At 43.8% G+C, this 21839-nt stretch overlaps 1 protein-coding gene across 1 annotated transcript; it reads right to left on the reverse strand.

The window, feature by feature from the left end:
- Positions 1 to 373: 373 nt before the first annotated feature.
- On the reverse strand, positions 374 to 4030 carry LOC122666696 (universal stress protein PHOS34-like). The gene is made up of 5 exons (XM_043862742.1): positions 3820 to 4030; positions 3554 to 3648; positions 3056 to 3177; positions 874 to 973; positions 374 to 379 (listed from the first exon to the last, which is right to left on the reverse strand). Exons 1-4 carry the CDS (start codon positions 4019 to 4021, stop codon positions 886 to 888), a joined length of 507 nt encoding a protein of 168 aa, XP_043718677.1. The 5' UTR covers positions 4022 to 4030; the 3' UTR covers positions 374 to 379; positions 874 to 885.
- Positions 4031 to 21839: the final 17809 nt, after the last annotated feature.

The following is a 21839-nucleotide window of genomic DNA, read 5'->3' on the forward strand; positions in this document are numbered from 1 at the left end:
CATCTCTTTTGGGTTCTATAATTGCATGGGTCACAAAAGAGAAGGGCAGGGCATTGATTTATTAGACCAAACCCTAATTGGAACGCACCAAGATTCCCATGGGCGATCATGAAAAACCCTAAAATTTAAATAGGACACCCATGAATAACCATGGGCTAACCCAGGGCGTGCAATACCCTAATTGGTTTATAATTGATTTCTCAGGGGGAATCATGACTTGATCCCATGGACCATAGTTTAACCTACACTTCGACCACACAAGAATTTGTCGTCCAATTGAACCTGGTATTACATGACTAGTTGTAGCGTAGCAAGAGAAGGCTGCACTTAAAGCATGTATCTAGAGGGTGGGCCTTGGCGCATATTGCTCCATTGCAATCTAGCGGTGAACGATTTGTGCTTTTCTGTGAAACAGGAGTAAGACTCAGTCCATTGGCTAATCCAAGGCATATTCTATTTATCTCGCTCAAAATTATCGCATCATCATGTCAAATGGCAAAATGAGATGAGCCACTTTGATTATATCTTATCATGGCGGACCATTCTGATGAGTTTCTCTCTCTCACACACACAAATAGACACTTTTGCACCCAATTATCCATTCCACACGGAAGAAGGGTGCCACTTGCACCAAGTTTAAGGAGTCCACAAAGAATTTTTTATTTTTTTTTTAAAGAGAGGAAAAGCTGAAGTAGTACTTGTAAACAATCCTCATACACACTCTTCTTATACATATTAACAAGTCAACTCTTTGGAGTTGCTGAACTTACACACAATATAGTATTTTTTTTAATAGGTAGGGGGAGATGTAGGATGTGAACTAGGAGACTTGAACTCAAGACCTCCTAATAGCAATGGGCCTTTACGCACCACTAGCTAGAGAGCTTAGTGCTTGGGCTTGGGCTTCTTCACGATCATCACAGTACAGTAAGCATGGTGAGCACAGTAGTCACTTACACTGCCCAAAACAGCCCTGCAAGACATCAAGCGATTGATTAATTTATTAATACATATGAGAATAGCGAAAAATAAAGGAATAATAGTGATGACTTGCTTTATATAAAACTATAGCATCATCAAAGATCCAACTAGCAAAGTTCAAGATCACATTTTCAATTTTTTGTCAACAGAAAACATTAACCAGTGGGCAATTTCTTAGAGTCAGCATGATCTTCAATTCCCTTTTTTTTTTTTTGGGGGTGGGGGAGTCAAATTAATCTAGAAAATGAAAAAGACGAAGAGTGAGTTGCTTAAACAGCAATAAAAAGGGCCACTGCGGAGCTAGGGAGGATCATAATGTACGCAGCCTTACCTCTGCTACACAGAGAGGCTGTTTCCTGACTCAATCCCGTGCCCACTTGGTCACAATGGAGCAACCTTACCGTTGCACCAAGGTCCATTCTTTTCTCTCATGTTTGCAACTCTCTTCCTCCCTTCCCTAAGAAATGCTGTCATTCAGTCCTAGAAAATCTACTGTCCTAATGTTACAATATAGCATCTTAATTCATGAAAATTTATTTTTCCTCATTGTCTATTTACCCTTTGACTTGAACAAAATTTCTGCTGCTCTGAGGTTTTTCATTCAGTCCTATTAGCAAAGACAATTTGTTAACCGGATTTCCTATTGCATGCATTATGGTTTGTCAAAAGTTTATACTATAATGAAGAAAATTTGGCCCATATGCTACATGTTCTAGGAGAGTCTTCATATGCAGAACTTCAGTTTCAAACAATATGGTTTTAATGATGGCTCTACAGTAGCCATGAAAATCAACCTGCTAGCACCTTTCAGAGTGTTGGAAATACAGTACCAGATCTACATCGAAGAGAAAATGATTGGTTGTAGTAGATGATTGAGGCATGACAAAAGTCACTGGGATTCTAGTTAATTTCATTCCCTATAGGATACCTATCACAGAGCAGAAGAGCTGATGAGTGCCTGACTTCATGAAATACCCAACACACATTTGACATAAGTACTCACAAGTCCACTGGGATATGCGAAAAACCTGCTTTGACCCGAATTAAGAAAAATCGAACACACTAGGATGTTTGAAGGAGAGAAATCATGTCAAAGAATTGCGATGGATGAAATCCCCTGATTGTCCTCCTTGTAGAAATGGCAGGTACAAGTAAGACTACAACCTCTTAAGAGTGTCAACAAAGCCTTAATGAAGCACAAACAATTACATTTGAACAAATGAAAACATCCTAAAAGGAATAAGGCAGAAAATAAACAGTTAAAGATACGACTGTTCAAAAGATCAAAGCCTCAAACAAGTGGATTTTCTATAAATTACTCCCTCTTTTCTTAAAACACTAAACTTCTATTCTTTGGAATTCAGGGGTCTTAAACCCTATATAGTTTTTTTTTTAAAAAAAATTGGAACTTCACATACTTTGAATAAATTGTCACTGGAAGTGAAATTAAAGGAACCATGAGGAACAATTGTATTTACCACATGTAAGCTACAAAAGAATGAATTTGATGGTGTACAATCTGGTTGTCAGATGAAGGGTGGAATTTAAGTTGACACAGACCAATCCATTTGTAGGTTACTCAGTGTAGATATATCAGTTACTTCACCTTTTAGTTGGAGACAATCTATTACATATACTTATAATCAAGGAATGAGTTTCCCTCCACCCACCGAGGGGCATAAGAGGGCGGGAATGGGTATCTGGAGGGTATTTTGGAACATACTAAAACCCTAGGATGGTGGATGAACCATCCTCTATGAGTGGAAGAAAACTTTGTCGTATAATCAGTGTAGATATATCAGTTACTTCACCTTTTAGTTGGAGACAATCTATTACATATACTTATAATCAAGGAATGAGTTTCCCTCCACCCACCGAGGGGCATAAGAGGGCGGGAATGGGTATCAGGAGGGTATTTTGGAACATACTAAAACCCTAGGATGGTGGATGAACCATCCTCTATGAGTGGAAGAAAACTTTGTCCTATAATCAAAATAACTTATTAACAGACAATGAATGAATAAAATCTTCCCCTACCACTTATCAATTAATGGTATGAGGATCATATGCTCACCTTTTTATAGCTCCATAACCATGACTGCCCACCACCAGTATGGATGCATGGTGTTTCTCTACTGTCTCACAGAGAACATTCCTAGCATCTCCTTCCACCACCTCCACTATTACATCATCCACCTGTACATTGATCAAAATGTTCAGCAAAGCTTCCTGTACTGGTAAAGTGACCTGATCAAAACATCTAAACTTCAACATTTTTAATTTATATTTTTTTTCCCCAACTGTACAGCCAAATTCTACAGATAGAGGATAATCCAACTGAAACATGTCAAATCTTATTCTTGCAGATTTCAGTTGAGAACAACAAATTTGTGGTTCAAGGCACATAGTCTGGTGAAATGGAAAATTTAGGGAACAATTGAAAAGAAACTACATGAATCGATTAATTTCGATCTATAAAAAAAGGTGATCCACTAGAAATCGATTACAACAAGCAAATACAGAGAGCATAGGAATTTCATTACAACTATTATGAGTATAAATCGATTCTTACCGATTTATTGTGGCAGATCTCTTTGGCCTTCTCTCCAACTTTAGCTGCTATCCTCTTAAGATCCGCCTCCACGATAGGCAAAACTTCGACAATTCCTGCAAAAATTTTGGAAGTAAAATTAGGACTTTGGAAATACGAACTTGAGATTAATTTCCCAGTTAAAGACACATTTCAAATCCTAAATCTAATTCCAAATTCCAAAATTTCAAGAAGGTAGGAAGAGCATGGATGAACAGTAACAGTAACAGTAAGGGCAGAGGCTTTACCAGGTCCAGCGATTCCAACAACCGTAGTAGGAAAAGGCTTGGCGTGAACGACAACGAGCTTAAAAGGAGGATTTGAAGCGAAGGGGACAAAGAAATGATCGAGAGCCCAGTTGAGAGCGTAGAAGCTGATCTCGCTATCGTCGATACCCACCACCATTATTGATTTCTCTATCGTCGTCGTCGTCGTCATCGTCGTCTCCATTTGAATTAAATTGAACTCTGTTTCTTTCTCTTCTGTTCTGTATTCACTCTTCAGAGGCTTCTTATTCCTTTAAAAAAGTACGGGACAAATGTAGAAGCGAAGAGAAGTGGAGAATCCATCTAAAAGGACAGATGTGTATACCTTGGACTTTAATGTCACCTTTTTTGAATTTGCTCAACTCACTTCTAACTTTTCTACTGTACAACGTATACCAATCTCTTTCAGCACAACCAATGGACAGCCGCCCTAAGATCCCACACACTGATTTCAGTTAGGACCAATACTCCTTTCTCCCTTTTTTATAGAGTTCAGATCTGCTACCCACATGGGGATGGGTGAGGACAGATCTAAACCCTCCATGGGGGTGTGGGATCCACCTCTAGGGTGTGGGATCCATGCCCTATGGAGGGGTCAGATCTGTCCCCACCCATCCCATGTGGGTAGCTGATTCAGATTCCTTTTTATATGATGTACATACGTTTGTCTTTTCTTAATCTAAAGCATAGTTTTTTCATTTAAAAAATAAAAGGAGAATCTGATTCTTATGATGAGCATCTAAATCATTGAAATAGATTCCGTGGCTTTCTAGAGTTTTAATAACTTCGAAACTCTATACTCTTCTGGAACTCTACAATCGTCCACATCTTAATAAAAGGCATCAAATTTTTACCAAAAAAAAAAAAAAAACATCAAATTAGAAAAAAAATATATATATATATAAGGAAATTATCAATGTCACCTCCTCACGCCCCTATCGTTAGTTAAGAATTGTTAAGTAGTGATTTGAGTTATTTAATATTTTTTAAAAGACAATTCTACCCTTTTTAGTGAGCGAAGTACCTAATCTATCCTTCCAATTAAAATACTCACAAACCCTTCTTCTTCCCCACAGTCACCCACAACCTTGGAAAATCCAATCGAAACTTAGAAACCCTAGTTGCAGCAACCAGAGATTTTTTCTTTGATCACAAGCTTGGGGAGGGTGGATTCGGCCCTGTTTGTATGGTAGGTTTGCATAAATCGATGTTACCAACCTTGGTTTCCATTGATGGTGATCAATCAACGACCAATGATAAAAAAATCAAACTAAAAACCAGCTGGAGGGTAGAACAGAAGAAGAAGATGGGTGCTAAAAATTTTGTATTCTGGAATGAATCTGGAGACAGATAATACATACATAAAGAAAGGGAGATAGTTTTGAGAGGGTTTTTAGCTTACTTCCAAATCAGAGGGAGTCTTATTGGGTATTTATAGGAAATTTTGTTTTATGTTTGAGAAAAAACAAGGGAAGGCAGAAACCCAGGGGCGGTTTCCATTTTCGGGCTTTTTGTTTTTTGGTGATAGAAATAGAACAGATTTAGAGAGATGAGGCCAAAATAATCTTGTCCACCGAGGTTTCGTTTTTATCAGTCTCTCCCTCTCTCTCTTACTCCTTTTCGTTGCTCCTTATTTCTTGCCCTTCTTCCTAATTTTTTTTAATCTTAAAGCTTCATTCCCAGTCCTATTTCTGGGCGATACTTGCAAACCTAACCAGAGAGTTTGAATTCCTTGGTGCATGTTCCATTGGGTCTGAGATTTGGAGGGAAGGAAGCCCCTTTGAAGGCAACTTAAAACCTTAGAGTCTCCCCTCCCGAATCCTCTTCTATCGTGAGTTCCATACCCAAGTTCAAATTAGATCTGGTGACTTCGCCAGATACAATTTCAGCTCTTTTATGTTTTATTTATTTTTGTTTCAGAGATTCCTTGCTTCTCTACTTTAGTTGATTCGCTCATAGTCCTCAATCTCGCAAATAACTCCATTGTCAGAGGGATTCCCACCTGCATTTCATCTCTACGAGGTTTAAAGATGCTCAATCTCTCCTTCAACAGCTTGAAATATGACATTTTGCCAAGATTCATACTGTCGGAGAAGCTACTTGTTCTAGACCTGAGTTCCAACGGTGTCTCTGGTCTTCTACCGAGTAAAATGCAACAACAACAGAAAAATCTGGTCTAGTACTTCTTGGCCTCTCTGACAATCGGTTTATAGGTGAAATACCAGTGGGTATTATAGGTGGAAGGGCTTACAAGCATTGTTTCTTCCACATAATCTGTTAACAGGAGAGATTCCAGTGAGAATTCATTATCTGGTCGAATTCCTGAGAGCATTTCAGATCTGTGAAATCTACAACTTGGATGACGGTTGCGAGCTTCATCGGTTGAAAAGCACTTTGACAACAATTGCAAAGGGGTTGCAGAGATGAACGGTGGCGGTGACTTATTTCGATTGATTGAGGAAGGAGGAGTGGTTCACTTGTTTTAATTGGAAAGGTAAAATAGTCTTAAAATTGTATTTACAGAGAACCAAGACTTTGTAAAATCTTACAATTTGGATCTCTAACTTTAGCCTTAGCAAAATCTTACAATTTGGAGGACAGATGTGTATACCTTGGACTTTAGTTTCACCTTTTTTTGAACTTGCTGAACTCACTTTTAACTTTTCTTTGTACCAATCTCCTTTCAGCACAACTAATGGACAGCTGCCCTAAGATCCCACACACTGATTTCAATTAGGACCAATACTCCTTTCCCCCCCTTTTTATATGATGTACATACGTTTCTCTTTTCTTAATAAAAAACAAAAAAAAAAAAAAACCAAAAAAAGAAAAAAAGAAAAAGAAGAAAGAGAGAAGTGGAGAATCTGATTACTTATGATGAGCATCTAAATTATTGAAATAAATTCCATGGCTTTCTAGAATTTTAATAACTTCGCAACTCTAAACTCTTCTAGAACTCTACAATCATCCACATCTCATTAAAAGGCATCAAATTAGAATTAAAAAAAAATGCAAAAATTACATTGTCAGCCCTTGAGGTTTGTATTAAATATAGAGTAACTTCCTGTGTTTCTAAATTATATAGCTGCACCCCCTGAGTTTAGGGTACGTGTTACACTCAGCCCCCATCCGTTAGAGCATTTCCGTTAGTTACTGATGTGTTGGCCATTTATACCTTAAAATGACAAATATACCCCTAATGGAGGTGTGAGCTTACCATTTTGCCCTTAGGGAAGCCCAAACTTCACACCCCCTTCCCTTCCCCTGTTACTCTAACTTACCTGCAATAGAGAGGCCGCAGCAGGAAGGCACAACGACTAAGGAGGTCGTATTTGGGCACAGTGGCGATAGGAGGCATGACCAGGGATTTGCGACTTGGTGCCTCTGCCGTAGGAGAAGAGCAGGTTCTATGGCAACTCCTACTGACCGTTGGGGTCTCTCAGGATCCAGGTCGATGAAGGTGGCTGATAGCTGCCCAACCAGAGATCGATTGACCTCCTTAGAATTGAGTCACCATCCCAAATAAAAATTGAGATTGAAGAGGTGGGTGTTACGTAACCACAGGCTTTTCCTTTGGCAACAGAGGGAACCAACCTGCATTCTCCGCCAGATTGTCAATGACACCAGAGGGCGCTTCGGTGGTCTGCAAAGTCAGGTACCAGACAACGATGGCACTAGAGGTTTTTTTGGGCAGATGGAAAATCTAGATCACATACCGCCATCTGACTGAGACCCATTACTCCTGGCCACGACCACCTCAAGGATGGGTTGCTGTCAACTATATCTATTGCGTCAAAAATCCTGCTGGAGCGAGTTCTTCCTGCGAGACGGAGATTAGCAGAGAGTACCGGGCATCTCCGATGATCTCACTCCGATGCTTAAGTTAGATCTCTGAGCAATAGTCAATTCAATGAGTGTTCAGATAAGTTGGATGTGTGTTACCTCCTGTATTTAAGGTGATTGAGAGTTTGAATTCTGCTAGGATTGGTAGGCTAGAATCCCGGAGTGGAGTGAGACCGTTGGAGAGTGTAATTCGGAGATAATGTTTATCCGTTGCTTCCCACGCACCTGATTAGGCGTGAGGTGGGCGAAGGTTTCTGTTGGTCCATGATTGACTTTGAATGACTTACGTAAGCCACAAGGGTTATCCCCTTCATTCTTGGTGTTATCACATAAAGTGATGAGTTACGCGCCCCCGGCGCAAGGTTGGGTGCACGTGCTTGCGATCGACGAGCTCGTGGCCTGGACCTAGATCCACGATCTCTATAGCTCATTCTTACCGAGCTAGTTTCCATATCCCAACACGAGCCCCCCACTCTCCTGAACGTGGGCATTCAGGGGGGTTAGGTTCATTTCACTTTATGACAATCATTCTGGTGCACGTGCCTTGACAATCAGGCAGCTGAATGTGATTTGTCGCTCCAGCCATCTTCTGACAAGTGTCTGAAACCCTAAAGGTGTCTTGATTCGAGGTGACGCTTGACGTTCCTTTTTTGTACGGACACGTGGCCTTACGCATTATGATCTCTGGGCTAAGCCTACCGTTGGCTGATCCTCGTCACGCTAAGCCCCCCATTGCGTTTCAGCCAAGTGGCTTGAGCTTTAATTACCTCGAGCCATCCCAAACGTTGGCTGCCTTCAGCCATTCGATGGGTCGCATCTTTTGGCCATTGGATTTGGAAGCGTTCCTTCTTCTTTATAACTGGGGACTTCACTTTTACAACAATCTTTTACTGTCCTCCGTCCATTTTGGGTTTTTTTACTCTCGGTGCTTCTTGTTGTTGCCGCTGCGTTTGCTCCGACGATCATTGCGTCCAAGGACTCTCGAGCCTTTTTTGGAGAAGTTCTTCTGTTGCAAACCTTCGTCGCGTGCCCCGATCGTACTGTACCCTCTGTTCTTGATCTTTACCGCTCTTTACCAGTAAGTTATTTTTTAGTCATGTCTTCTTTGTCGGAGTCTAATAGGGATTCTGTCGATGCTTCCGAAACGAGTGGGGGTTCTGACCCCGAAGTGAGTTCTGAGAGGACCCAAGAGGAGCAATCTGCACTCTTTGGGTCAAAGAGGTTTGCTGCCTGGGTCCAATACCTGACCCAGGGCTCCGCCGCTCATTCCAGCGGTGGGCAAGTATCGACTGAGACTTCAACAGAGCGTGCTACTGACGGTGGCGGTGCCTCTGGTGTTAATGAAGAGGAGGAGGCCCTGGTGAGACCTACCAGTGTGGTAGCCTTTAAGAGTACCATGACTGTGGATTCACTGGTTGCTCTTCGAACTTAGTACAGCTTTCCCTCATGGGTGGAGACATGGGTTCCTACAAGAGCCGAGAGGGCGAACACCCCATGGTCGAACACTGTATATTTGTACGAGGTCGCCTTTCGGTGCGGCTTACGCTTCCCCGTCCACTGTTTCATTCTAGAAGTGTCAGACCGCTTTCAGATTTCTCCAGGCCGGTTAGTGGCGAATGCTTGGAGCACCTCCTTGGTTTCTCCTATTTTTTACCCAGCTTGGCCGTGAGGCCTCATGGGTGCTTTTTCTTTATTTTTAACACTTGAAGCTGACCGGCGGCGAGTGGTTCTACCTGGCCCTGCATAGTACAATGGGGTCATATAGACCTAAGGAGTTTGTTTCTCATATGCCTGAATCTGCGAAGAAGTGGAAGGATCACTTCTTCTTTGCACGTATTGAGGGCAATCCCTTCAGAGCGGAGTGGTGATCTGTACGACTACGATTAGTGAACCAGATCCCCATGCTGAGCTCATACGATCAGCGGTCTCTCGAGCTTGCGGTACAGGGCAGGGCCTTCGACGTGTGCGGTCTGGCAAACGAGGGTCTGCTGGTTGAACATGGACTGAGCTCAGTGCAGGGTGAGTCCCTACCCTAAAGAACTTGTTCCTTAACGGCCACGAGCTGTTTCTGACCTGAATTTTTCTTTCTGCCAGTGGATTACGAATCGGATGTCAACAAGCTTTGCGAAGAGGCCGTATCAGCCAGACAAAAGGCCTTGGAGAAGCGATCCCGGTGTTCGCCTTGCTCTTCGCTCCCAGGCATTTCCATAGGGGGTTCGGCGTCCTCCGGTAGTGGTCAGAGGAAGCAAGAAGTCTTCTCTAAGGGGAAGGAGCAGGTAGAGAAGTCCAGTACGGCTTTTTCGCCAAGGTCCCTGAGAAGAGGACGCACGAAGATGTGGTGAGCTCTGACCCTTCCTCGAAAAGAGTTGCGTGAACTGTTGGATCCTCGGAGAAGACTGTCCAGGTCTCGAAGGCTTCAAAGACAGCCCCCCAGGACCTCACTAAGGGGAAATCTGGCAAGGGTGAGATGGGCGTTCCGCCTCCTCCCAACGGGAAGAAGCGCCTCCAGTTTCAGTGGGAGGTCTATTAGGGCAATTCCTCTCTCCGTTCTCCTCTTGTTACTGGGGAGTTGATGGATCATGGGCCTCCCAGGGACGTCGATGATTTTCGTGCCCAATCGGATGACGAACTCCTTAATTCGTTTGTGCTGGATTTTGCTAGGGTGGGCCTCAACCTAAGATGATTCCTTCCTTGGTTTGCTCAGGGCATTTCTAATATCATCCTGTTCTCTGTAGGTTACTCGGGGGGCGAGCGAGCTACGACGGTGTGTAGTGAGCCTATCCACCTCTTATGAGGAGAAAAAGATGAGAGAGGCTGCGGAGGAGCAGACGGTAGTCGCTGGGACCACCATCTCCACCTTGACTGAGGTGGCTAAGAGCCAAGAGGATGCGGTCAAATCTTTCATTGGGTGCATCGAGGAGCTAGAGACACAACTGAAGCTAGCGGATAACACGACGGCTTTGGAGAAGAGGAAGACTGACAGCATCCTAAAGGACTTTTTTGACTTTCAGAATCGGCAGCCCCAGGTGATTGAGGAGGTCGTTAGGGTGGCCTTAGAGGCTTTTAAGTCCTCGGATGAGCTAAAAGATCGCATGAAGGAGGTGAGTCACAAGGGCTATAGGGCTAGAGTTGATGATGCCATGAAGCACGTTCTTGAGATGACCCCCGGCTATGACTTCTCTAGCTTCGGCTATTATATTCCTCTTGCTCCGGTGACCCCGGATGTGCCGGAGGCCGTGGAGGATCCTGTGGTCATGGACAACCCCCCTACTCCAATGTCTCCTCCTACTGCTGTCGCGTTCTCCGCAGACGAACTTGTTCACCCCATTCCTCCTCCAGCGGACACGACCTCGGCCACTGTGGATCCTACTCTGAGCCCTCTTCCAGCTGACTCATCTCCAACAAGTGTGGCTGTTGCCTCTGATCCTCCAACCAGCAATTGAGAATCTCAATGTTTTCCCCTATTTTTTTTTTTTTTTACATGTAAATATTTAGCTTGCCATCAATGAAACATATTTTCTCCAAGTGTGGGAGCACATACTTTTCTTTGTCTTTCCCCCTATTTACGCGAGCTGGCAGACTTCCCAGGTCGCCCCATCAAGTCGCCTTCCCGTGCCAGGTTTTGCTGACTAACCCTTTGTAGTAGGCTCTCTTGCGACTTTTTGTCTTTTCTCCATGACGTAAGCGTCATTATGACTCTGAGTAATCCCCAAATATTCTCTGCGAATTTCCCACGTAAGCATTTATTGCCTTTCCCTTTCTATTGACCCTTGATTCCTTCTTGCCTTTTATGAGAGTTGGCTTTTGGACTGCCGTCTTGATAACGATGCACTTCCAGTTGCTTGGAAAGAACCAAAGTTGTCGGGGAAAGGACACGTGTCTGGGCTGTACACGGGAACCGAATCATCATCCCGATGTTGGCGCCTTGCATAATCCTTTTGGGGAGTCCCGAGACCAATAGGGTTTGAACACGTGGTCCTTGGCCTGGGTTACCATTTATGCGATTTTGGACTTTGAACCGCCGCTTCTTTATACCCGTATCTTTTCCAACGTTTGCGGGAAGTGTGAGCTAATGGGACTAAACCATGTGGTCCACGACGTAACTTACCCTTTATGCAGCTCAGAACTCTGAACCGTCACCCTTCTTCTTTAAATAGGGACAGAGTTCTTCAACTTTAGCATCGTTCATAAAGTCATGGCTCCTTCTGTTATTTTGCCGCTTTTCTTTTGCTCTTGGGGTTTACACTTCCTTCGCCGTGCATGGCTTCATCGTTTTTTCAAATACAGAGGCTCCAAATTCTGGGGGCTTGATCTCTTCCTCGCTGGTATTTTCAGCTTCAATCTTCTATCAACATTGGCCCTCACAGGTTCAATCCTTGATCGACATGCCACATCCTTCAGATGATTGGCCATGGCGCATCCCCTTTGTGTTTCCTTCTATGCCAACTCACTAGAGTGGTGGGGTTACATCAAAGGGGTGGAGAATCTTGAAGAGACCGCTCCCTGCCCTATTTCACTGTTAACATATTTAGCAGGTCGCGATGTGGAGCAATCAGGTGCGCCGGAGGACCTAAGGCTATAGCCCACTCCTGTTCTTCAAGGTCTTCACTCCTGGGGGAGGTAGAGGGGTGAAGATTGAGCTTCTTGGGTCCCAGCGCATCTGTATGGTGAATCCCATTTGACCCGGCGGTCTGCTCCTGATTCTCGGGGTCACTCAGTGACAGAAGCTTTTAATGAGCTCAGTGTCGATCTATCCGATGCTGTTGTTATGCTACTCTTGTCTCACACTTGGCGGCCCCTGGTGCTTGTGCTTCATTAGCCTTCTTTTGTTCGAGCTCCAAGATGGTCTGCCTCAGACTCACGTCGCTGATGGGCTTTAGTTTGCCACATTTTCTCCTTTTAAGGAGATGTATCTGGATCATGAAATGATCTCTGTAACTGTCCTTGTATATCTTGATCTTTCTATGTACCTGTACTTTATAGAAACATTAATAAAAGATTATTTTATTTTTACTTGTCCTTTTCTATCTTTATGTGAGAACGATCTTGCTATGCCATCAGTCAGTGTCTCTCTGCTATTTTCATGCATTAGGCTTTTGTGCTGCTAGTCTTAGGCATTACATACCGACTATGAACTTTGCTTTCTAACTCCATGAGCTAGCTTCTTGTGCTGACTGTTAACTCAACGAGCTAGACTTTTATGCTGACCTAATAGATCAGGCTTTCGTGCTAACTCAACGAGCTAGACTTTCGTGCTGACCAAGGGGATTAGGCTTTCACGCTAACTCAACGAGCTAGGCTTTCGTGCTGACCAAGGTGATCAAGCTTTCACGCTAACTCAGCGAGCTAGACTTTCGTACTGACCAAGGAGATCAGGCTTTCATGCTAACTCAGAGAGCTAGACTTTTGTAATGACACTTGCACGAAACTTGGGACACAAACTGAAATTTTATTAATTAATATTAACTTACAATGACCTTTCACTGATAGAATTTTTTCAGATTCTCTGAATTCCAGGGTCGTGGTACCTTGTTGCCCCATGGGGTCTTCAAGCGATAAGTTCCTGGTCTGATTTGCTTGGAGACCACATATGGTCCTTCCTAGTTCGCGTCTAACTTGCCTTGTTGTTATGGTTTGGAGGCGCTCACTTTTTGCAACACTAAGTCACCAGCTCAAAATGTCCTTTCTTTGAACTTGGAATTGTAGTAGCGGGTCGTCCTCTGCTTGTAAGCCATGTTCCTCATCAATGCGTCATCTCTAACCTCGTCTAGGAAATCTAGGTTGGCTCAGCCCATCCTGATATGTTCTTTTGTTGAAGTTTAGACTTCTAAGTGATCCCGCTAAAACCTCAATCGGCGCCAACGCTTCAGTCTCGTAGGCAAGTCGGAACGGGCTCTCCCCCGTGGGTGTTTGAACGGTAGTTCAATATGACCATAATACACTGGGGAGTTCGTCGACCCACCTTCCTTTTGCTTCAGTTAACCTTCTCTTCACTTTTGTAAGTAGAGTACGGTTAGTCACTTCCGCTTGGCCATTTGCCTGAGGGTACGCGACTGAGGTCGTTTGGTGCTCAATGCCGTATTGGGCACAGAACGCTCCAAATTGTGGATTATCGAATTGCTTCCCATTATCAGTTACTAGTATTTTTGGCAGACCAAACCTGTAGATGATCTTGTCCTTGAAAAATTTCTCCATTTGTTGCCGCGTGATCTTTGCTAATGGCTCTGCTTCCACCCATTTGGTGAAGTAATCCACAGTAACCACGAGATATTTTCTTCCCCCTGAGGCTGGGGTGAAGTTGCCTAGAATATCCATCCCCCACATGGCAAAGGGGATAGGACTAAGTATGGAGGCTAATTCTGTAGCAGGTTGCCATGGTATATCTGCAAACTTCTGGCACTGTTCGCATCTTCTCACGTATTGGATTGCCTCTTTCTGCATGTTGGGCCAGTAAAACCCAGCTCTTAATATTTTGTAAGCCAGGTGCCTTCCCCCCATATGACTGCCACATATGCCTTGATGTACTTCTGCTAGGGCGTTCAGAGCATGTGTGAGGGTCAGACATTCAGCAACGAACCAAAAACTGATCTTTTGTATAGCTCGTTCTCTATCAGTGAGTACCGGGCTACTCGACCTTGCACCTTGCGGGCTTCGATCTTATCTTCGGGTAAAATTTCATCTCTTAAGTACGCGATTATTGGGTCCATCCAGCTGGGCTCGATCTCGGCCTATGCGACCTCTCGAGCCAGATGAGCAGGTCCATCGAGCTGCTCGATATATACTGAGCCATCGAGCCTGGCCAGTTCCTCAGTTGATAGACGCGAGAGCGCATCAGCCTTCTTGTTCTTAGTACGGGGTACCCTACTTATCTCGAACGTCTTGAATGATCTTACTAGCTTCTTGGCTTCTTTTAAGTATGCTACCGTTCGATCGTCCTTGGCTTCATAGTCCCCGTTGACTTGATTCACGATCAGTTGTGAGTCAGCCCGTACAATTAGCCTTTTAACATGTATGGCCTTGGCAGTCCTTAATCCCGCGAGCAGTGCTTCATACTCAGCCTCATTGTTTGAGGCAGGGAAGTTCAGCCTAAGGGCAAACTGTATCTTGAAGCCTTCAAGGCTTGTTAGGATAAAGCCAATCCCTCTGACCTCTGAATTACTCGATCCATCTACGAACATGGTCCATGACGGTTCCGGGCTGGTTTATACTTCTAACGTGGCCTCCTACACTGGCTCATTTTCGTTCTGCGTACACTCGACCTCAAAATCTGCCAAAGCTTGTCCTTTTATAGCTATTCTGGGCCTATACTCGATCTGATATTCGCTCAGCTCTACGGCCCAGGCTGTTAATGTCACACCCCAAACCACCCCCTAGGCGGGTCGGGCGGGTGACCCGGATGTCGAACTACATCCGCCGAAACTTCAGGATCCGAAAGCAAACACCACTCAACAGACATACACCACATTTACAATATAAAATTGGAAATAGAATGCAATGGAAGCTAAAGCGTAATATTTACATAAAAGAGCTACCAAAGTACATTGTCCGACAGTCGCTCATAACCCACAGTACTACCTTAACTACATTGTTTAACAGAGGGTCACCTCACAAGAACTCATAACAACTACATACATGGCCTCTTTCATAGCCTAGCATCATAAATCAAAATACATGAAAGCTGCATCTATAAGCTATACAAAAGAAAAGTGCCATACGGCTATCCACCCAAAAAGAATGTTCTATGAACATAAAAAAGAAAGGATAACTGCCATCAGATAAGCTCCTCCAACCTAATCCTGTGCACCCGCATCAGAGGGATCACCTCCGTAGGGGTCCACACCAGAATGTTCACGATCACCATCACCATATTGTCCGTAAGGATCCTCCCACTCAGGGTAATGTCCACCTGCAAAATCATCTAAAAGAAACAATCCACGAGGGATGAGCTCCACCGAGCCCAGCAAATGAATATAAGATCATGCAAGCAGGTACAACCAACACAATCATCAATCTACATGTTGGATTCAATTTTATTACTCTAGTCCACCTAACATCACAACTAAGTCACTAGGTGTATGCTACTTACAATGACTCTGGCGACAACCTTCATCACTTCTCCTCTGTCTTCGGTTGCCACCTCAATCACTGTGGGTGGAACCCGTGCTGGGTAGTGAGCACCAACTCCTCTCTTGGCGGACCCCTAGTTAATCATAGCAAACTGACCCAGCTTCTGCTATCCTCGACATTCAGGATGCCATGATCACCCAACACCTACACCCCTGTTGGGAAGGGTTGTAGCATAAGGGTATGATTACCTAGCCCAATGGTCTACATGATCAGTATGAGTTTAGTGGTGTCGACCGTATCCCATTCTACGGGCTACCTCAAACCTCATTTCCAATATGAAATGCACGGTGATCCCGCAGCCCATACTATGGCTCACCATGCCTTTCATTTCCAAGCCGTCTATTACGGCATCTAAACTAACAGTTCACATAGCATGCATTTGATTCATCAATTATTTACTCAACAGGTTCACAACCACATTCCATAGCTACATCAGTAAATTCCGATATTTGAAAGCAATTTAAATAATAATATAGAACAGATAATAGTAATAAAGGTAACTTTGTTATCTTCGATATGTTTATAAGGCCACACCTACATGAATGATCTGATATCCACTCACCTTGACTGTAATCTGCCGGATTTGAAGACTGCTGGTTAGCAAGAGCACACGAATATGCGTCGCTGGGCGGATACTCAAAGCCTAATTAAATAAATTAAAGATGATTCATTAATATTCATTAAAGTACCCCAGAGGCTAGGGAAACCTTGGTCTAGCTCCCAGACCAAGCAAGACTCAAAACTGCCATGACAGTAACAGTGGTCGATTGGCACTGGTCTATTCAATGGACCAGTGGCAATGGATCAGTAGGCTGCTGTGACTAGAACCACAAGGGGTTTGAGGAAACAATCTCCAAAGGGTTCCTAGGTACTATTTTAGGTAATGGGGTCAGGGTCATGTTATTCATTAATGGTTTACACCAGTGGATTGGATTGGTCTATCCAATCGACCAATGCAATGGACCAGTGCAAGTTCAGTCCGAGAATTTAAATGTCTAAGCTGTTTTGGCTTAGATCAGAGGATCAACAACATGCATGGATGATCAGGGCACATATTTGGGTTCCATGCATGCTAACCAACATGTCCATGGTGGAAATTTATACATGCATGGGGGATTTGGAGTTTTTGCTCGTATGAACATTATACATATACACAATACACAGATCTGTAGTTTCATACATATTTAAGACAGCTGCAACAGTCTTAACATAGTAGATAGGTCATAACTCATTATGTGATTAAGTACAAAAATTCCTACACCTATATTACTAATCTAAATTAGCTATGGGTGTAAGAATCAGCCATCTAAGGCTAGTAATGGTAGTTACAGCATGTGCTCCTTATGAGTGTGATAGTTGTTGTGCCAGACATGGCAAATCCATACTTGCATGTAAGATCCAAGCTATAAGGCTAGCAAAGCATGATTTTTATTACAAATGTCATGAGAACAAGGCTGTACAGTGGGTTTCTTAGTTCACAGCAGGGTTACAACCATGGGTATTTGTAAGAATCAGTGGGAAAAGGCTGGGTTTGAGCTTACCTTGAAGGGTCCAAGCACAAGGATGGCTCTAGTTCCTCCTTTCCTCTTCTTCTCTTCTCTTTCACCTTCTCCTTCTCTTCTTTCTCTCCAATGGACTGAGTAGGAGAGGCTTTGGGCTGAGGCTGGTCTTTATATAGACCCAGCCATTAAGGTCTGTTTGCCAAATGTGCTTTATGAAAAACACATTCTTAAAACCAATTCTCTTGTGTAAATGGCTTCCAAGTGGGCCCCACACGACCCCATTATTGGGACAATATCTCCTCAGATCATTCTAGGCACGAGGAGGTGATCCGGGGTGTGAGACAGTGGGCCCCACACATCTGAGATGAATTCTGGGCTGTACAACAGTACTGGTCGATCCAACTGGTTGATCTAATAGACCAGTAGGGATGGACCAGTAGGTGGATCCCTGCTGTTCTTGCGCCTGAGCCCCACCAAGGTCTGTGCCATGCCAAGGGTATTGTCCATGCACCATTTGTGGTCATTAAACCCTATTTAATTATTTTAAATAAATTTATTCTTATTGTGATTAGACAGAGGCCGTACCTTAGGTCGTCCATCAATATGTGTATGGAACAGTAGCACAAGCCTGGTAGCTACCTCCGAATGGGTAGGTATGACATCATCGGGTATTCCCCATAAAAAATGATTATCGGGTCGGTGCACCACGAGTTGCTAGCGGGTATGACCCAGGATCCATCGGGTTTTGGACCTACATTCGGAGTTCGGGTCAGGGTCCGGGCACAGATGTAACATCCTCCCCCCCTTACAAGAATTTCATCCTCGAAATTGACGTACCTTGTAAGCTAAAAAGGTGAGGGTACTCTTTACGCATTTCTTCTTCATTTTCCCACGATGCTTCCTCAGGGGTGTGGTTTCTCCACCGAACCTTGACATGAGTAACAGTGCAGTTGCGGAGCTTATGTTCTTTCCGAGCCAGGATCTCTTCAGGTTGCTCCACATAGGTCAAGTCAGCGTCAAGATGTTCAGGTTCAGCCGAAAGTACGTGTATTAGGTTGGTGATATACTTCTTTAGCATCGACACGTGGAACACATTATGTACACCTTCGAAGGTCAGAGGTCGAGCTAGCCGGTATGCTACTGGTCCAACTCTTGTTAGGATTTCGTATGGACCAATATACCTCGAGCTCAACTTCCCCTTCTTACTGAAACGTGTGATACCTTTGGTTGGTGATACTTGAAGGAACACCTTTTCGCCGACAGCAAACTCAATATCCTTTCGTCTAACGTCAGCGTAGCTCTTCTGCCTTATTTGAGCCGCTTTGATCTTTTCTCTAATCATGTCCACCTTCTCACATGTGACCTGTATTAATTCCATGCCTATCATGCGTCGTTCTCCAACTTCATCCCAGTAGAGAGGCATGCGGCATTTCCTCCCATATAGTGCTTTGTAGGGTGCCATTCCAATGGTGGAATGGTAACTGTTATTGCAAGAAAATTCTATCAGAGGAACATGCGTGCCCCAACTATCCTTCATCTCCAAGGTGCATGCCCTGAGCATATCTTCCAATGTCTGTATGGTTCGCTCGGATTGCCCGTCGGTCTGAGGGTGGAAGGCAGTACTTAGGTTTAACTGAGTGCCCATAGCTTATTAAAGACATCTCCAAAATCTGGAGGTGAACCTAGGGTCTCGATCAGATATGATGCTGATCGGTACACCATGAAGGGGAACCACACCATCGATGTATAGCTGGGCCAGCTTATCCAACGAATAAGTAACCTTTATAGGAATAAAGTGGGCCAATTTTGTCAATCTATCAACAATCACCCAAATTACGTTCATGCCCTTCTTCGTCAATGGTAGACCAATCACAAAATCTATGGTAATATGATCCCACTTCCATTCAGGGACTGGTAATGGTTGTTACAGTCCATGTGGCCTGTGTCTTTCCGCCTTTATCTATTGGCAGGAAAGACATTTTGAAACGTACAGTGCTACGGTTTCCTTCATTCCGACCCACCAGTAGTACCCCTTTAGATCCTTGTACATCTTTGTGCTGCCGGGGTGTATGGAGTAGGGTGAATTATGGGCTTCTTTGAGAATTCGATCCTGCACATCATAATCGGCTGGGATGTACAGTCTATTTCTAAATTTCAGTGCTCCATCACTAGCAATCGAGAAGTCCGGATCTTTCCAAGTTCCTTGTTGGATGCCTCAAATAATCTTCCACAACTCTGGATCTCTCTGCTGTTTTTCTATTACCTCATCTCTGATTGATGGTTGGACATCCAAAGCAGCCAACAATACTACTGTCCCATCAATCATTAGCTCCAAATCAAACTTTCTGGCTTCTTCAATCAATTGCTCACTAACAGCCAGAGAGGCAAGCGATTGTGTCTGGGCCTTCCTGCTTAATGCGTCTGCAACCACATCGGCCTTTCCAGGTTGATATTGTATGTCGCAGTCGTAATCCTTTACAAGCTCCAACCATCTTCTCTGTCTCATGTTTAGATCCTTCTGCGTGAAGAAGTACTTCAGGCTCTTATGGTCGCTGAAGATTTCGGTTTTCTTGCCATATAAATAATGCCGCCAAATTTTCAAGGCAAAGACCACTGCCGCTAGCTCTAGGTCATGAGTGGGATAATTCTTCTCATGTTCTTTTAGTTGTCTTGATGCGTAGGCAACCACCTTCCCTCTTTGCATCAAAACACAACCCAAGCCAGTTCTAGACGCATCTGTGTACACAGTCATACCACCTGTGCCATCAGGGATGGTCAAAACCGGAGCTGACACCAATAACCTTCTAAGATCACAAAAACTCTTCTCACATGCATCCGACCATTCAAACTTTGCTCCCTTCCTGGTTAACCGAGTCATGGGTACTGATATTCGTGAGAAATTTTTGATGAATCGACGGTAGTAATTGGCCAGTCCCAAGAAACTATGGATTTCTGTGGCATTCTTCGGGGTCTCCCATTCAAGGACCGCCTTGACCTTTCCGAAGTTAACTTTAATGCCCTCACTCGAGACTACATGTCCCAGGAACCTTATCTGGCGGAGCCAAAATTCGCACTTGCTAAACTTCGCGAACAGTTGGTGTTCTCTTAGCCGTTGCAGTACGAACCTTAGGTGGTGTGCATGTTCCTCTGTATTCTTTGAATAAATTAAAATGTCATCTATGAAGACTATGACGTACTTGTCCAAAATGTCATGAAACACCCTATTCATCATATCCATGAATGCTGCAGGGGCTTTTGTCAGTCCGAAGGACAACACCAAAAACTCGTAGTGTTCGTACCTCATTTTGAATGCAGTCTTATGGATATCACTGCTCTTGATTCTCAGCTGGTGATACTCGGATCTGAGGTCAATCTTTGAGAAAACACTAGTGCCTTGCAGCTAATCGAACAAGTCATTGATGCGCGGTAGCAGGTATCAATTTTCTATTGTAAGTTTGTTCAGCTCCCGATAATCGATGCACATACGCATACTTCCATCCTTCTTCTTTACGAACAGGACCGGCGCTCCCCAAGGTGACACACTGGGCCGGATAAACCCTTTCTTTAATAGATCCTGCACCTGTATTTGTAATTCCTTCAACTCTATAAGCACCATACGATATGGTGCTTTAGACACCGGGGCCGCCCCAGGGATCAGATCTATCGCAAACTCTGTTTCTCGCTCTGGTGGCAGTTGAGTTAGGTCTTCGAGAAACACATCATGAAATTCCCGAACTACATCTAACTCCTCCAATGGCTTTACCTTTGCTTCTATGTCCATAACTATAGCCAGATATCCCTGGCACCCATCATCCAATAACTTCTTCGCTTGGAGTGCAGATATCGTCACCTTCTTGGGCTTCCTCACCGGTTCACTTTTGTAGGTAAATTCATCTCCTTCCTTAGGCTTAAACATGATCTTTCTTTCTGCACACATAACACTTGCTCCGTGAGCAGACAACCAATCCATTCCTAGGATTACATCAAAGTCCTTCATGTCAAACTTGATCAAACGTGCCATCAAGTTCCGCCCATAAATTTCTATGGGGCAAGCATCGAATACCTCTTTCAAACTTATTGCACTTCCGGCTGGGGTGCTCACTGCAAACTTGTGCCCTATAATTCTTGGAGTTAAGTTCATTCTACTTGCAAAGATATTAGAGACAAAGGAGTGTGATGCGCCGGAATCGAATAGCACATACGTAGGGATGGGCGCTAGGTTTAGAGTACCTAAGTTTAATTAAGATAATGATGCAATCAAAGATCTACCCTATACTATATAACTTATCTAAACTTGCTTTGACGATTCTTTTGGAAAAATACCTGTCATTACTTTAGGATCCGCTTCGGCTTCCTCATTGGTCAGCGCATACACTTTCCCATGAGTCTGGCCATCTTGGTGCAGGTTGAGTCGGCCAGATGGTTGGAATCTTGAGGATACGTCGTTTCTTCAATGCTTACAGTCCTTTGCCCAATGATCAGGTTTACGACATTCAAAACATCGGGTGAGATAGGTAGATTGAGAAGGAG

The sequence above is a fragment of the Telopea speciosissima genome, chromosome 7 (assembly GCF_018873765.1).
Source record: "Telopea speciosissima isolate NSW1024214 ecotype Mountain lineage chromosome 7, Tspe_v1, whole genome shotgun sequence".
NCBI classification, from domain to species: Eukaryota; Viridiplantae; Streptophyta; class Magnoliopsida; order Proteales; family Proteaceae; genus Telopea; species Telopea speciosissima.